We start from the raw sequence: 14,598 nt of genomic DNA, 5'->3' as shown, positions 1-14,598 counted from the left end.
AAATCCATACCACAGGAGACAAAGTGCAGAAATCCATTCGTCAAGTACCCGATCAGTTGGCAGAACCAAGGTCCACAATAGGGCTGTCTCAAAGGCAATAGCTCCCTCACATGTCCAGTTGTCTCATATACTCCTGAACAGGAACCTTTAATGGTTCTAAGAGTAGTAGGAAAAATATTAGCGTTTGTAGTTGACACGGGTTCAACTCGTTCAGTTAAAAAGGAAGAAAATGATGTGGGACCACTCTTATTATGTGAACCTTCGATGGGAATTAGTGGAGCAGTTCTCCCAACTTTTAAGACTCCCCTTTGCCTGTGCAAGGGGACCCTGACAAAAGAGGGAGGAACAGATTATTTGTCATGAATTTACTGTAATCCCTGATTGCCCAGATAGTCTGTTAGGAAGAGATTTACTTAGTAAAATGAATGTTATCATGGCAGTCAATGAAGAAGGTATATTTATGATTACACCTTTTTTGGCATTCCCCCAAATGGCTGCTAGCCATGATCAGCGACCCAAATTACACTAATGGTCGATGGCACAAAAATGGATTTCTTAATTGACATGAGAGCTAGCAGGTCCAGTTTAAGGGGGGATCATTGTGAAGGAACAAGAGTAGAATGTGAACCTTCAATTGGTATTACTGGGACATGTGCCAAAACCTGGGAGACTCCCCCTTTGTGTGTTTCTGATTCTCACAGGAAAGGTTCCATAGTGAAACATTCTTTCAAGACCATATCAAGATGCCCTGTGAATTTGCTAGGCAGAGATCTGTTGGGAAAATTCAAGGCCATCATCAGGATAAGTGAGAAGGGAGGGGTGCACATGGAGTCATCTCACTGTTTTGTGAGCATGGAAGATTTAGACAAAGTGAAGCCTGAAGTCTGGGCCAACAGTAAGTTACATGTAGGGTATATTCCCTGTACACCTTACAAGGCCAGACCTAAACCTGGAGTTGGTCCAGTGTACCAAAAGCAGTATCCTTTGTCACAAGGAGATTGATGGTAGATGGAATAGTAGAGAATAGTAGATGGTAGATGGAATAGTAGAGAATAGTAGATGGTATATGGAATAGTAGAGAATAGTAGATGGTAGATGGAATAGTAGAGAATAGTAGATGGTAGATGGAATAGTAGAGAAGCTCCTCAAGGAAAGTGTTTTGAAACCTGTGGTTTCCCCATACAACACCCCGGTAACTCCAGTGAAGAGAGCTGATGGTACTTACCGTTTAGTGCAAGATCTCAGAGCCATTCACAATCTCATTATTCCAATTGCACCCATTGCCCCAGATGTGCCCTCACTGATTACCTCCATTCCACATGATACGCAGTGTTATACTGTGATCGATTTAAGCAATGCGTTTTTTTTCCATCCCAATTGACAGAGACACAAATACTGTTAAGTTTTACTCTGGCCAACAAACAGTTAACCTGGGCCAGATTGCCCCAAGGCTATGTGAATTCTCAGGCTGTATATTCCATGGCCCTCCAGGAATTCTTAAAGGGTTGGGCACCCCGCCATGGTTCCATGTTACTCCAGTATGTGGATGACTTGTTACTTTGTTCACTCAACAGGGAGTCTTGTAGGCAGGACAGTATATCTCTGTTAAATTTTCTGGGTACAGAGGGACACAAGGTGGCAAGGCATAAGGTATAATATTGTCAAACTTTGGTGGATTACTTGGGATACACTCTGTCACAAGACACCAGAATGGTGAGCCAGTCCAGGATCCAAGCCATTACAGGTCTGCCCGCCCAAAAACAAAAAAGTAACTGCTCTCTTTCCTTGGCATAGTCAACTATTGTCTCTAATGGATACCTGACTGCTCCTATTATGACAACATACTCAGGCAGCACACTAAGGCTGAGGCTTCAGACCTTATTGAGTGGGACACAGAATCCACCAATGCCTACCAAGCCTTAAGGTCCTCATTAGTTTCCTCTCCTGCTCTGGGTTTAGCAAATTACAATATTGCTTTTCATATGTATGCTCATGACAATTGTAAAACCATGGCGGCTGTGGTCACTCAGGATCATGGAGGACACGAGGCCAGTAGCCTATTTTTCAAAAGTAGTGCCAAGTCCGGTACAGGGCATGCCGGCATGTCTGAGAGCCCTGGCCGTCTGTGCCATGGCAGTGGAAGACTCAATGAGTGTGACTCTGGGACATAAAACCATCCTTCACACCACACATCATGTACTGCATGTCCTTAAGAACCTCACTACGCAGCACATGACAGCACAAAGGGCAAGCGGTTATCAAGTGATTTTGACATCAACTGCAAATTTGGAAGTGAAATATGCAGGTTCAAACTCAGGTCCCTTAGCTATGCTAAATTGTTTGCTAGGGATAAATGGTGAAACTGACAACCCACCCGAGGAACATGATTGTGTTCAGGTCATACATGAAGATACCTCTCCCAGAATAGACATACAACAAACACCCATTCCGGAAGCTCTGGACATATTTGTAGATGGTTCTTGTTCCAGACCTTCTGATGATACCTTTATACCAGGGTATGCAGTGGTCCAGTTACCTGACATTGTTCAGGAGGCATTACCCCTCACTCACAAATCAGCCCAAGCTGACAACCCACCCGAGGAACATGATTGTGTTCAGGTCATACATGAAGATACCTCTCCCAGAATAGACATACAACACCCATTCCGGAAGCTCTGGACATATTTGTAGATGGTTCTTGTCCCAGACCTTCTGATGATACCTTTATACCAGGGTATGCAGTGGTCCCGTTACCTGACATTGTTCAGGAGGCATTACCCCTCACTCACAAATCAGCCCAAGCTGCAGAATTGATTGCACTAACAAGGACTTGTGAACTTTGTGAGAATCAAGATGTGAATGTTTACACAGATTCTACGTATGCTTTTGGAGTTGTCCATGATTTTGGTGAAATATGGCAGAGAAGGGGATTCTCCACTGCAGATGGAAAAGGAGTATCACATGCGGACCTAATAAACAATCTTTTGGAAGCCATTCATAAACCTAGGTCCATTGCAGGAATTAGATGTAAGGCACACACATCTTCCTCTGATTTTGTAGCTAAAGGCAAGGCATTTGCTGATTGCACTGCTAAAAATGCCGCCCTACAGCAACACCTCTTGTAAACTCACAAATGTCTATTGGCCATTTTAGATCCACCTATGTTACCGGAACATTCTCTTCTCAAGGAGCTGCAATATACAGCTACTGAAGAGGATGTAGCATACTGGCAACAGAAGGAGTTGACATGAGACGTAATTGTCTAATGTCAAAAGGAGGTATACTAGGACCCCCACGTCACAGCGCTCCTCTCATTATAGCGCAGCTCCATGGCATAGGACATCGGGGTTGGCAGGTAGTGAAAGATGAAATAAAGAAAAGATTTTGTGTTCCAAATCTTACTAAGCAGACACAAGAACAAATAGGGCGTGTGTTACATGCATCAGAAACAATGGTGGAAACCCCAATCAGGTTAGACATGATCATCTAGTGCCACCTAGTGGACCATTTGTGGAACTTCAAATTGATTTCACACACATGCCTAATAGTGGACGAGGCAAGTTTCTGCTGGTGATAGTGGATCGCTTTAGTCGCTGGCCTGAAGCATTTGTAACAAAGAGGATGCAAGGAGCGTTGATAAAATCCTTTACAAAGAAATCATCCCTCGATGGGGATGTCTGGTCAGTATAGACTCAGACAAAGGACCAGCATTTACATCAAAGGTTACACAACAGGTAGCCAAACTGATGAGCATTGACTGGAAGTTCCACATATTCTACCACACAGAGTTCTGGTCAGGTAGGACGGGCAAATAGGACCCTGAAGGAAAAACTAAGGAAGGCAACAGGGGGGACATTGAAGGGATGGGAAGCGTACTTGCCAGCTGTTCTGGCTGAGATGAGGATGACACCACATAAAGGCACCAAGCTTTCCCCCTTTGAAATTCTTATGGGCAGGCCATTCCCCACCCCCTGGACAAGAGGTCCTTTGGTAGTTATGTCAGGTGATTTAGAATTAATCCCAGAAAGATATGTCCAGGAATTGATTAGGGTGCTGAATGGTGTATATGGTGATGTCTCTCTCTCATTTCCTCCTCCCACAGATGATCCAACCCACCCATACAAGCCAGGAGATCAGGAAGTGGTTAAGAATCTTCACAAACACAAGACCACAGATCCGCCGTATGGAGAACCTACCATGGTGACGGCTGTGAGGAGAACTGCAGTTCTGACTGCTGATTCCAACGTCTGGATACATGCTTCTAGAGTAAAGAGGATCCCGGAACCTCCAAGGAACCAGGAGCAACAGACGGAACAGGAAAAGGAGACGGACCTACCAGTGTTCTTCAATCTCCAGAATGCTGCGTCATCCAGAGACAGCCTGGAGGAACTTTCTTTTGATTGGTTGTCTCTCAGTGATAAGTGTTTCAGTGGCTTACTGGGCTAGTCACTGCTACTATCATCCAGAAGAATGGCCACCAATCTGTAGTCACAGCAATAAGACCGTAAATGACAGCGGACTAATAAAAAAGCAGCAGAAAAGATCATTGACTGAAAATATGTCACTATTGAAATGTAAGTATAGGTATGCCAAGCTCTCGGGATTCCAGAATTGTTGGGTTTGCAGTATACTCCACCCTGAAACTATGAACATTCCTTTGTATGCGGCACCAAAAAATGTGACGTCAATGTTGATTGGTAATCTGAGTATTATCCTCACAAATGTTACTACAAGGCCGAAATCTGAAGTGTTGGGAGTTATGATGGAACCTGAATGGTGTTTTCATTTAGGCAGGAAATCAAATGAAGGAGAAGAATGTTGTAGTCAGTCTAAACTTAATGTCACTGGTAAGCACCTGAGGACGGTGACTTTGTACAAGTAAACACTACTAAGAATGGATGGAAAATACATAGAAAACATTCCTAACAATGCATCCCACAGGAAATACTATGGAGTAGGTCGAGTTTTCATTAACCTAGATTTAGTTGGTTACCCTAACCCAAATGTAAGTCAAGTATGGAAAGATCAATCAGTAGATTTTACTGAAGGAGTCCAGGTATGTTGTGGGAAAACTTGTAATCCATGGACCCCCCAAGGACAGGAAGGATGGTGTTAGCTACCTGGGTACCAGTAATGGATGTCATGGGAGGGACACACAGTGATGCTTTACTGGCTAGTAGTCATCCCTGATATCCTATGAAATGTAGGCATGAGAGGGGTTTTCATGAGCTGTAAGCCATAATCATCACAATGATGACAAATCACGGCTTGAACTATCTTGCTTTGCATGGAATGAGTCTCATATATTAGTTTCACCTTTTAAGCTGCTGCACTGAAATCAATGAACTTTTACAACATATTCTCATTTTTCGAGTTGCACCTGTAGTTTCGTGTTAACAACCACTTGTAACAACTTTGTTTCATGAATTCAGTTTCCATTCTGTAGAAATGGAACTGCCTTATATGGTGGTCTTCAGTCATTTGTGGTTGTTATCTCTCTTGATAAGAGTGCAATATATCATTGGTCATTACAATATTTCATTGGTCATTACAATATATCATTGGTCATTCTGAATTTGTAAAAACTGCTATCATGTATTAAACAGAGATTTAGCTTGCACACTTCGGTGTCCGGAGCTTTATTTCTCCTGAGCTCAGAGGCTAGAAATTACCGAAGACATTTAAGAGCTACAGACATAGGTTGAATCCTAGCAACGCCTGTGCTAAAAATGAACATTTTTCTGCCAGCTGATCCCCAGAACCTCCATAAATCCAGTCTAGAGACATAAATTGTGTCTGCAGCACAGAGAAGGAAGATTATCCGAGAGAAATCCAGGAATACAGGACGGGGAACACAGCTCAGGAAAGTGACCAGGGGATTACAGGCTGATATCTCCCAGTCCCCGCCCTACTCTGGACCAATCAGTGAGCAGTATGGGTGGAGGAATGGATTTAGTGTTCATGACCCACCTGTGCTGATCTCTGTAGGAGTGTCCTCCTCTATAAATGTCCCCGTTATTCCATCCTCCTCCATAGACTGCTGATCATCCCTCACATACGCCTCTTCTTCTTCTGATTTCACCTCAACTTTTATATCTATCAGATCTTCACCCTAAATCAAGAGAAGAAAAGAAAATATCATCTGTAAGACATAAGCGTTAATATTGTGACATCACATAAAAAATCCACACATTGTCTCCATGAATCCATGTTCTAGATGCTCCATCCCACCAACCTTGTAATGGTGAGGGATGGTGTGACCTTCCTGTGTGGAATCCCGGGAATACAGAGGACGGGGACATCTCTCTGGTGGGTTCCTGGTATTAGGTGGCTCCATCATATCCTTGTGTCCTTCTGAAAACTCCTCCATCACTCCATACTCCTCATCCTCCTCTTTATACTCTTCTTTAACATCAATATTATCATCCCCGAGGATTCCACTCTGAAAGATATAATAAAACATTCATTGTAACAAACATGCTGTGTATAAATCACAACTACCAATAATTGTCATCATCTACCTGATGATGGTGAGGGATGGTGTGACCTTCCTGTGTGGAATCCCGGGAATACAGAGGACGGGGACATCTCTCTGGGGGGTTCCTGTAGCTGGATGACTCCACCATGGTGTCCTGGTACAGATCTTTGTGTTCTTCTGCAATCTCTGACTCCTCCATCCCCCCATCCTCATCCTCCTCCTCCTCCTCTTTTATCTCTTCTTTAACCTCAACTTTAGGATCTCTCAGGTTTCCACTCTGAATATATAATAAAAATGCCATCAATGGTAACAATGCAGATAATGTACAGATCCTAATGATACTATCAGTGATTGTTCCTCATCTACCTGATGATGGTGAGGGATGGTGTGACCTTCCTGTGTGGAATCCCGGGAATACAGAGGACGGGGACATCTCTCTGGTGGGTTCCCATGACTGGATCCATCTGTAGGAAACACACACACTGACTGAATCCATTGTTTCTATGTGTTTATCAGATGATGGGGGATCTAGGTGGATCCTCCGTACTGCTCTCTCCTTTACAATAAAGTCTCCTCTTACCCGGTGATGTGAGGGGCGGCTGATTGTCCATCATGACGTCCTTGTAGAGATCCTTGTGTCCTTCTAAATACTCCCACTCCTCCATGGAGAAATAGACAGTGACACCCTGACACCTTATAGGAACCTGACACACACAATGATACAGTCACCATCCAGACACATCCCTTGTCTGTTACTGGAGAATGTCCCAGAATTCCCGGCACCGCTCACCTCTCCTGTCAGCAGCTCAGTGATCTCTCTGGTGACTTCTAGAATCTTCTTCTTCTTTCTCTCTTCTATCAGGGAGGGAGGTGGAGGCAATGTGATGTCATATGATCTCCAGACGTTCTGGTGCCAAGTTTCCTCCCCCCAGGGTCACTGCAGGTGTGGAGAAAAGCTGTGTAAGAGGATATGGAGGAGAGATGAGGAGGAGATCCAGGAATCAGGAGAAAGGTCAGGGCAAGCAACAGACGAGCGCATCCAAGAGACCAAGCCGGGGTCACTACACAGAAAATCAATCCAAGGAAACAACAGGCAGGACGAGGAATAGCAAGAAGGAGCTGAGAGACAAATGAGAATATTGCTCAGCCAATGGGAGATGATCTCAGCATGACTTCCATCATGAAGGAGATGAGGGGGAGGGGAGGAAGTCACTGAAGGTGACCATAGATCCATGGAAATTCAGCTGGTTCAGCAGGGATCGCTCACATTTCCATCCATGTGTGGCCACTGCCGGATAAAAGCCACTCCCCCCAGCGGCTGCAGCCAATAGCTTCAGTGCTGATCTGTGTATTCTGAGAGCGGAGGAGTCCCCCCATTGTCAGAATACAAGAGTGCAGCGGGGAGGATTCCCCCATCCACCTCCAATGTGTGGATGGGGGAATCGCTTCAGTTTTTATGGTCATCCCGCTGGCTGAACGATAAAACTGAACCATGTAGGCCAGCTTTGGGAGCAAATATATTATCATCAACTCCTCCCACTGAAGGGGTTCATCTGGGTTCCCACACTATATATTATTATTATTATACAGGATTTATGGCGCCAACAGTTTGCTCAGCGCTTTACAATATAACAGGAGACAATACAGCAACAATACATTTCGATACAAGAGGGATAGGAGGGCCTGATCCTGGGAGCTTACAATCTACGAGGGAGGGGCTAGTGGTACAAAAGGTAACAACTGTGGGGGATGGACTGGTAGGAGGAATAGAAGATTCCGTTATTGGCTGAAGGCAGGATAGGCTTCCCTGAAGAGATAGGTTTTCAGGGATCGCCTAAAAGGGAACATAATAAGTGATAGTCAGATAGATTGGGGTGGAGAGTTCCAGAGGATTGGGAAGGCTCTGGAGAAGTCCTGGAGACAAGCATGGGAGGAAGAGACAAGGGACCTAGAGAGCAGGAGGTCGAGAGGACAGTTTGGGTGATATTTGGAGACAAGATTGGGGATGTAATTTGGGGCAGAGTTATAAATGGCTTTATATGTTATTGTTAATGTTTTGAATTTTATTTGTTGGCCAATGGGAAGTCGGTGGAGGGATTGGCAGAGAGGGGTGGAGGACACTGAGTGGAGGCCAGTGGAGGGATTGGCAGAGAGGGGTGGAGGACACTGAGTGGAGGCCAGTGGAGGGATTGGCAGAGAGGGGTGGAGGACACTGAGTGGAGGCCAGTGGAGGGATTGGCAGAGAGGGGTGGAGGACACTGAATGGAGGCCAGTGGATGGATTGGCAGAGAGGGGTAGAGGATACTGAATGGAGGCCAGTGGAGGGATTGGCAGAGAGGGGTGCAGATACAGAACGTTTAGTAAGGTGGATGAGTCTGGCAGCAGCATTCATGATAGACTGAAGAGGGGATAGCCTGCGATGAGGTCGGCCAATGAGGAGGGAGTTACAATAGTCAAGGCGAGAGATAACCAGGGAGGGAATAAGTTGCTTAGTGGTTTCCGAGGTTAGGAACGGGCGTATCTTGGAGATGTTGTGGAGGTGAAGTCTACAAGATTTGGACAGTGATTGGAATTGGGACTGAAGGGACAGATGGGAGTTTATGATTACACCTAGTACCCTGGCATGAGGGGAGGGACTGATGGTTGTGTTATTGATCTTAATGGAGAAGTCGGGGGAGGGGGCACGGGCTGGGGGGAATACTAAGAGCTCAGTTTTGGAAAGATTGAGTTTGAGGAAGTGGAGTGACATCCATGCCAAAATGTCTGATGAAAAACAATGGTGAACCATTTGCGCTACCCGGAATAAACTATTGTTCTAGGAATGGGTTGCTGCTACCTGGCTATACACCTGGATAGAATGGGATCAAAATTATAACAAAATTGGTGCTGCTCTCCCACACTTGTACTTATATAAATAATTACATCAAAATGAGGTTTCAGTGACACCTCTAGTGAATCCTCCTGAGTGTAATTATCACAAACCCAATTCTTCATATTATTATACAATCTTATACAGTGATGTTTGATAAACCATATGAAATAAAATATAAATGTGCAAAACACATAAAAACACAATACATAAACCCACTTGTGTCCCTAAACAGGGTGAAATCACAAACATGTACTAAACCACACGTGATAAAACACTTGGCAGAAGTGAATGCCCAAAGGTGCAGTGGAATGACAAATGGCACTATTGTGCCTATAGAAACAACCAATAGGACGGTCAGGATAAATGGACTCTGACTACAGGACAATCTACAAGGACTATAATGAATCCTTTAACATAAATGTGTGACCACCACTCAACAAGTGCCCACATGTACCAAAGTGTAAATTGCCGTGCTCCAGTCCCCAAACTTGGGACTATACTGCTATATAAATAGCAAAAAATAAAAAAAACACATAACTTAAATCAATTTATTTCCTGTTGTTTGCCTGCAGCCCTTTCCATCTTGCTGAGTCTCTCTCTCTGCACCATTGCTCAGCATCCCTCCCTCTCCTGCACTTTACACGTGTTCCCTGCATCCTCTCCCCCCGGAGCCCCTTCCTAGGTTGCTGCAGTAGGTGACCTTGGTTCCTAGTATCCTGTGTGTACCGCGTGTCCTTCCAGCATGCTATTTGGTTGCACTGTGCCTGCACGGGTGTGTTAGAGAGCCACAACCTGGGGGCTGCCATGCAGCACAACATCCACCCCTCCAGTGGCTCTGGTGAAGACCGGATGACCCCTTAGATCCTGAGACTCTTGTGTGCGGTCACACTGCTCCTGTATATGTGAGGACCGGTACCCAGGTACACCTGTTTAGTTGTTTCCACTGGCCCACTATAGATCCTGGGGTTACAGTCCAGTACAGTTGGATTTATATTGATTCTGGGGTTCAGCTGGCAGCAAAGTGTTCATCTTCTACATAGGGGTTGCTCTACCTTGGCACTTGGGGCATGTGTCTTGGGGTTCTTACCAATGGTCGGATCTAGCAAGATCTGTTGTCTGCTGGCTGTGCCGGGTGGAGGGATATGTCTGTAGTGTCTCAGACCCAAGTCACTGAGTGCAGTCTCAGGAGATGGGAGGCAGCGGTGTGGGATCTCTGCAACTTGTCTACAGTAAACATTTAAACTTCCTCTAAATACCCATAATTTGAGTCCTGACCCTTATACTGTATATTATATAGTATATTGCATGTTACATATACGTGACCCTGCACTATATACTCTATGTTGTACATTACATACTCCTCACCCCTGCACTATATACTCTATGTTGTACATTACATACTCCTGACCCCTGCACTATATACTCTGTGTTGTACATTACATACTCCTCACCCCTGCACTATATACTCTATGTTGTACATTACATACTCCTGACCCCTGCACTATATACTCTGTTGTACATTACATACTCCTGACCCCTGCACTATATACTCTATGATGTACATTACATACTCCTGACCCCTGCACTATATACTCTATGTTGTACATTACATACTCCTCACCCCTGCACTATATACTCTATGTTGTACATTACATACTCCTGACCCCTGCACTATATACTCTATGTTTTACATTACATACTCCTGACACCTGCACTATATACTCTGTTGTACATTACATACTCCTGACCCCTGCACTATATACTCTATGTTGTACATTACATACTCCTGACCCCTGCACTATATACTCTGTTGTACATTACATACTCCTGACCCCTGCACTGTATACTCTATGTTGTACATTACATACTCCTTACCCCTGCACTATATACTCTATGTTGTACATTACATACTCCTGACCCTTGTACTATATACTCTATGTTGTACATTACATACTCCTGACCCCTGCACTATATACTCTATGTTGTACATTACATACTCCTGACCCCTGCACTATATACTCTATGTTGTACATTACATCCTCCTGACCCCTGCACTATATTCTCTATGTTGTACATTACATACTCCTGACCCCTGCACTATATACTCTATGTTGTACATTACATACTCCTGACCCCTGCACTATATACTCTATGTTGTACATTACATACTCCTGACCCCTGCACTATATACTCTATGTTGTACATTACATACTCCTGACCCCTGCATTATATACTCTACAGTGGATATAAAAAGTCTACACACTCCTGTTAAAATGTCAGGTTTCTGTGATGTAAAAAAATGAGACAAGGATAACTAATTTCAGAACTTTTCCACCTTTAACTTCTGGCCTACCATCCGCAGTGTTTATACTGCAGCAGGGCGGCACCGCTGTGCTACAGCATGTTAAAAAATGGCGTCTGGCAAAACAGGGAGCAAAACAGTTAACCTTTCATTCAATAAAAATGTTAACCCCTTCCTCCCCAGTGCCATTAGTACAGTGTCAGTTTTTTTTTTTTTTCACTGATCACTGTATTGGTGTCACTGGGGATGTCAGTGACCCCAAGTCAGTTCCCCCCCAGCGTCAGAACGTCCGCTGCAGTCCCGCCATAAGTTGCTGATCACTGTCATAAATCGCTGTTCACCGCCATAAGTCACTGATTGCCGCCATAAGTCGCTGATTGCCGCAATTATTATTATGGAAAAAAAAATTCCCAGTATCTTTCCTGCCATTTGAAACGCTATAACTTTCACGTAAACCAATTAATTTACACGTATTGGGATTTTTGTTAGCAAAGACATGGAGCAGAATACATTTTGGCCGAAATTTATTACAAAATTAGATTTTTAAATTTTTTTACTGCACATGTTTTAGAGCAAAAAGTCCAAAATATAGTTTTTTTTTTCTCAAAATTATCAGACTTTTTTTATATAGCGCAAAAAATAGAAAACGCACAGGCGATCAAATACCACCAAAAGAAAGCTCAATTTGTGGGGGAAAAAAGGATGTAAATTTATTTTGGGTGCAGTGATGCATGACCGCGCAATTTTCAGTTAAAGTAACGCAGCGACGTAACACAAACCGCTTCTGTAACGGCTTCCTGACCGCCCTATAGCAGAAATACTACTACAGGGCGGCATGGGTGCGCTAAATCACATATATATATATAAGTATACATGATTTGTGCTCCCGTGGTTTTCACGCCCCTCCAAGATGGCATCAGATTGCCAGTCAGTACACCAGTCATCACATTTAACCCCTTGATTGCCAGGAGCATGCTCATGTACAATAGACCTCCATTGCTAGTATAGTGTCTGAACGGGTCAATATCTTTGATCAGATCAGCACTATACCAGCATTCACATTAGTATAGCGTCCCCAAAAACGCAGCGTTAGTGGGATCAGCCCCGGCACCTGTCAACACCTGCGTTTAGCCCCTACGCTTACCCCCCCTTCTCCCCCAGCAAGTGCAGTGTCAGTAGGTCACTGTCACTGATACATTGTACACAAAACCGCAGTGTTGGCAGAATCAGGCCTGATCTCTGTTAGCACTTGCCGGTAAATTTTGATGACTTTCATATGCAGCCTCTTAGATTGTAAGCTCCCAGGATCAGGCCCTCCTTTCCCTCTTGTATTGAACTGTATTGTTGCTGTATTATCTCCCTTTATATTGTAAATCACTGAGCAAACTGTCGGCGCCATAAATCCTGTATAATAATAATAATACCAGCACTGCAGTATGACTTGGTGACGTGGTGAGTCCCATAAGTGCAGTACAAGCTGGTGCAGTGGTGAGTACAAGTATTGTCCCGCTGCCACCAAGAATTCACACACAGGTCCATAGAGCCCCTAGTATCCTTCCAGATGTGCTTGCAAATCCCAATTGGCAGCCCACAAGTTCTGCAGCCCCTCGTACTTCCCCCATTCACTGCCCAACCTGGAATTCAGGTGAAAATAGAAAATTTAACTCCTTCCCTTGATTTTTTTGGAGCTGTTTTTCACGGAATATCTGTATGCGTTGATTGTGGATCAAAGCAGTTTCTATGCACAACAATTTATCGCCGCCAACCCAAATTCAAACCTTGCCAGACCATTCGCATGGAAACTCATTACGGTTTCCAAATTTACTTTTTTTGGGGGCCTAACCCTCAACATGGGCATTACTAAAATAAATGAATTGTGGTTGTATTGGTCCGCAGACCCGATTCATCATATGCCGTGTTCTCTGCTGCCATGGCCAGGCATAGATATGAGAGTATAATGTGTTTTATGCATTTCAGCGACAATATACTCTGTCATCCTCGGGGGGACCCTGAATTTCAGCAACAATACACTCTGTCATCCTTGGGGTGACCCTGAATTTCAGCAACAATACACTCTGTCATCCTCGGGGGTGACCCTGAATTTCAGCAACAATACACTCTGTCATCCTCGGGGGTGACCCTGAATTTCAGCAACAATACACTCTGTCATCCTTGGGGTGACCCTGAATTTCAGCGACAATATACTCTGTCATCCTCGGGGTGACTCTGAATTTGACCGGCTCCACAAAATTCAGCCCCTCGCAAATTACTTTAATCAAAAATTTGCAGATATCTATACTCCCCAGCAAAACATCTGCGTTGATAAATCCTTCATTAATTTTTCTGGCCGCCTTGCATTCAAACAATTCTTCCCAGCAAGCGTGCCAGATATGGGGTCAAGATGTAGAAGACCTGTGAGAGGACAACAGGCTATACTTATAAGTAGAGATGAGCGAATCGAAGTAGGCGAAGTGGAATTCGAGTCGAATATTGGAAAATTTTCGATTCGCGCCGAATCCGAAAAATAGCCTACTTCGGACGCGCGAATCTAAATTTTTCCTAAAATGGCGGCGGACATGTGCGGCGACGGAGCGGGGATGTCTGGGAAGGCGCGCAGACAAGGCGCGCTGACCCATAATGCATTCCTTAATGACATGTGATCGCATTAGCCAATCAGCAGCCAGCCAGCCAGCACTGTGTAATGGTCGAGCTATAAATAGCGGCCATTTTAGAATTCTTCATTTGCCTCCAGTCATTGAACAGAGGCAGACCGCTCTGTATTAGGGACAGAGTTAGGGCCACAGAAACGATACTTGGGGACAGAGAAACGTTACTTAGGGACAGAGAACCATTACTCAGGGACACAGAATTGTTAATGAGGGCCACAGAATCGTTACTTAGAGCCAAAGAAACGCTAGTTAGGGCCACAGAATTGTTACTCAGGGA

General features: G+C 44.4%; 2 protein-coding genes across 2 annotated transcripts in view; both read right to left on the bottom strand.

Annotated features, from left to right (window-relative positions):
• The window catches only part of LOC149451659 (uncharacterized), a 285,430-nt gene that overhangs the window by 151,111 nt on the left and 119,721 nt on the right, over nt 1-14,598 (bottom strand). The window lies entirely within an intron of this gene.
• Nucleotides 5,749-6,949, bottom strand: LOC149451662 (uncharacterized; the record flags this gene model as incomplete). The annotated part of the gene is made up of 4 exons (XM_089690347.1): nt 5,749-6,112; nt 6,236-6,442; nt 6,522-6,755; nt 6,845-6,949. Coding segments are annotated over 4 exons (699 nt in total), but the record flags the coding sequence as incomplete, so codon positions are not given.

The sequence above is a fragment of the Staurois parvus genome, unplaced genomic scaffold (genome assembly GCF_062004578.1).
Source record: "Staurois parvus isolate SC_StPar_1 unplaced genomic scaffold, SC_StPar_1.0 ptg000526l, whole genome shotgun sequence".
Taxonomy (NCBI): Eukaryota; Metazoa; Chordata; class Amphibia; order Anura; family Ranidae; genus Staurois; species Staurois parvus.
The sequence above is the reverse complement of the archived record's forward strand: the minus strand, read 5'-3'. Positions and strand labels throughout refer to the sequence as shown.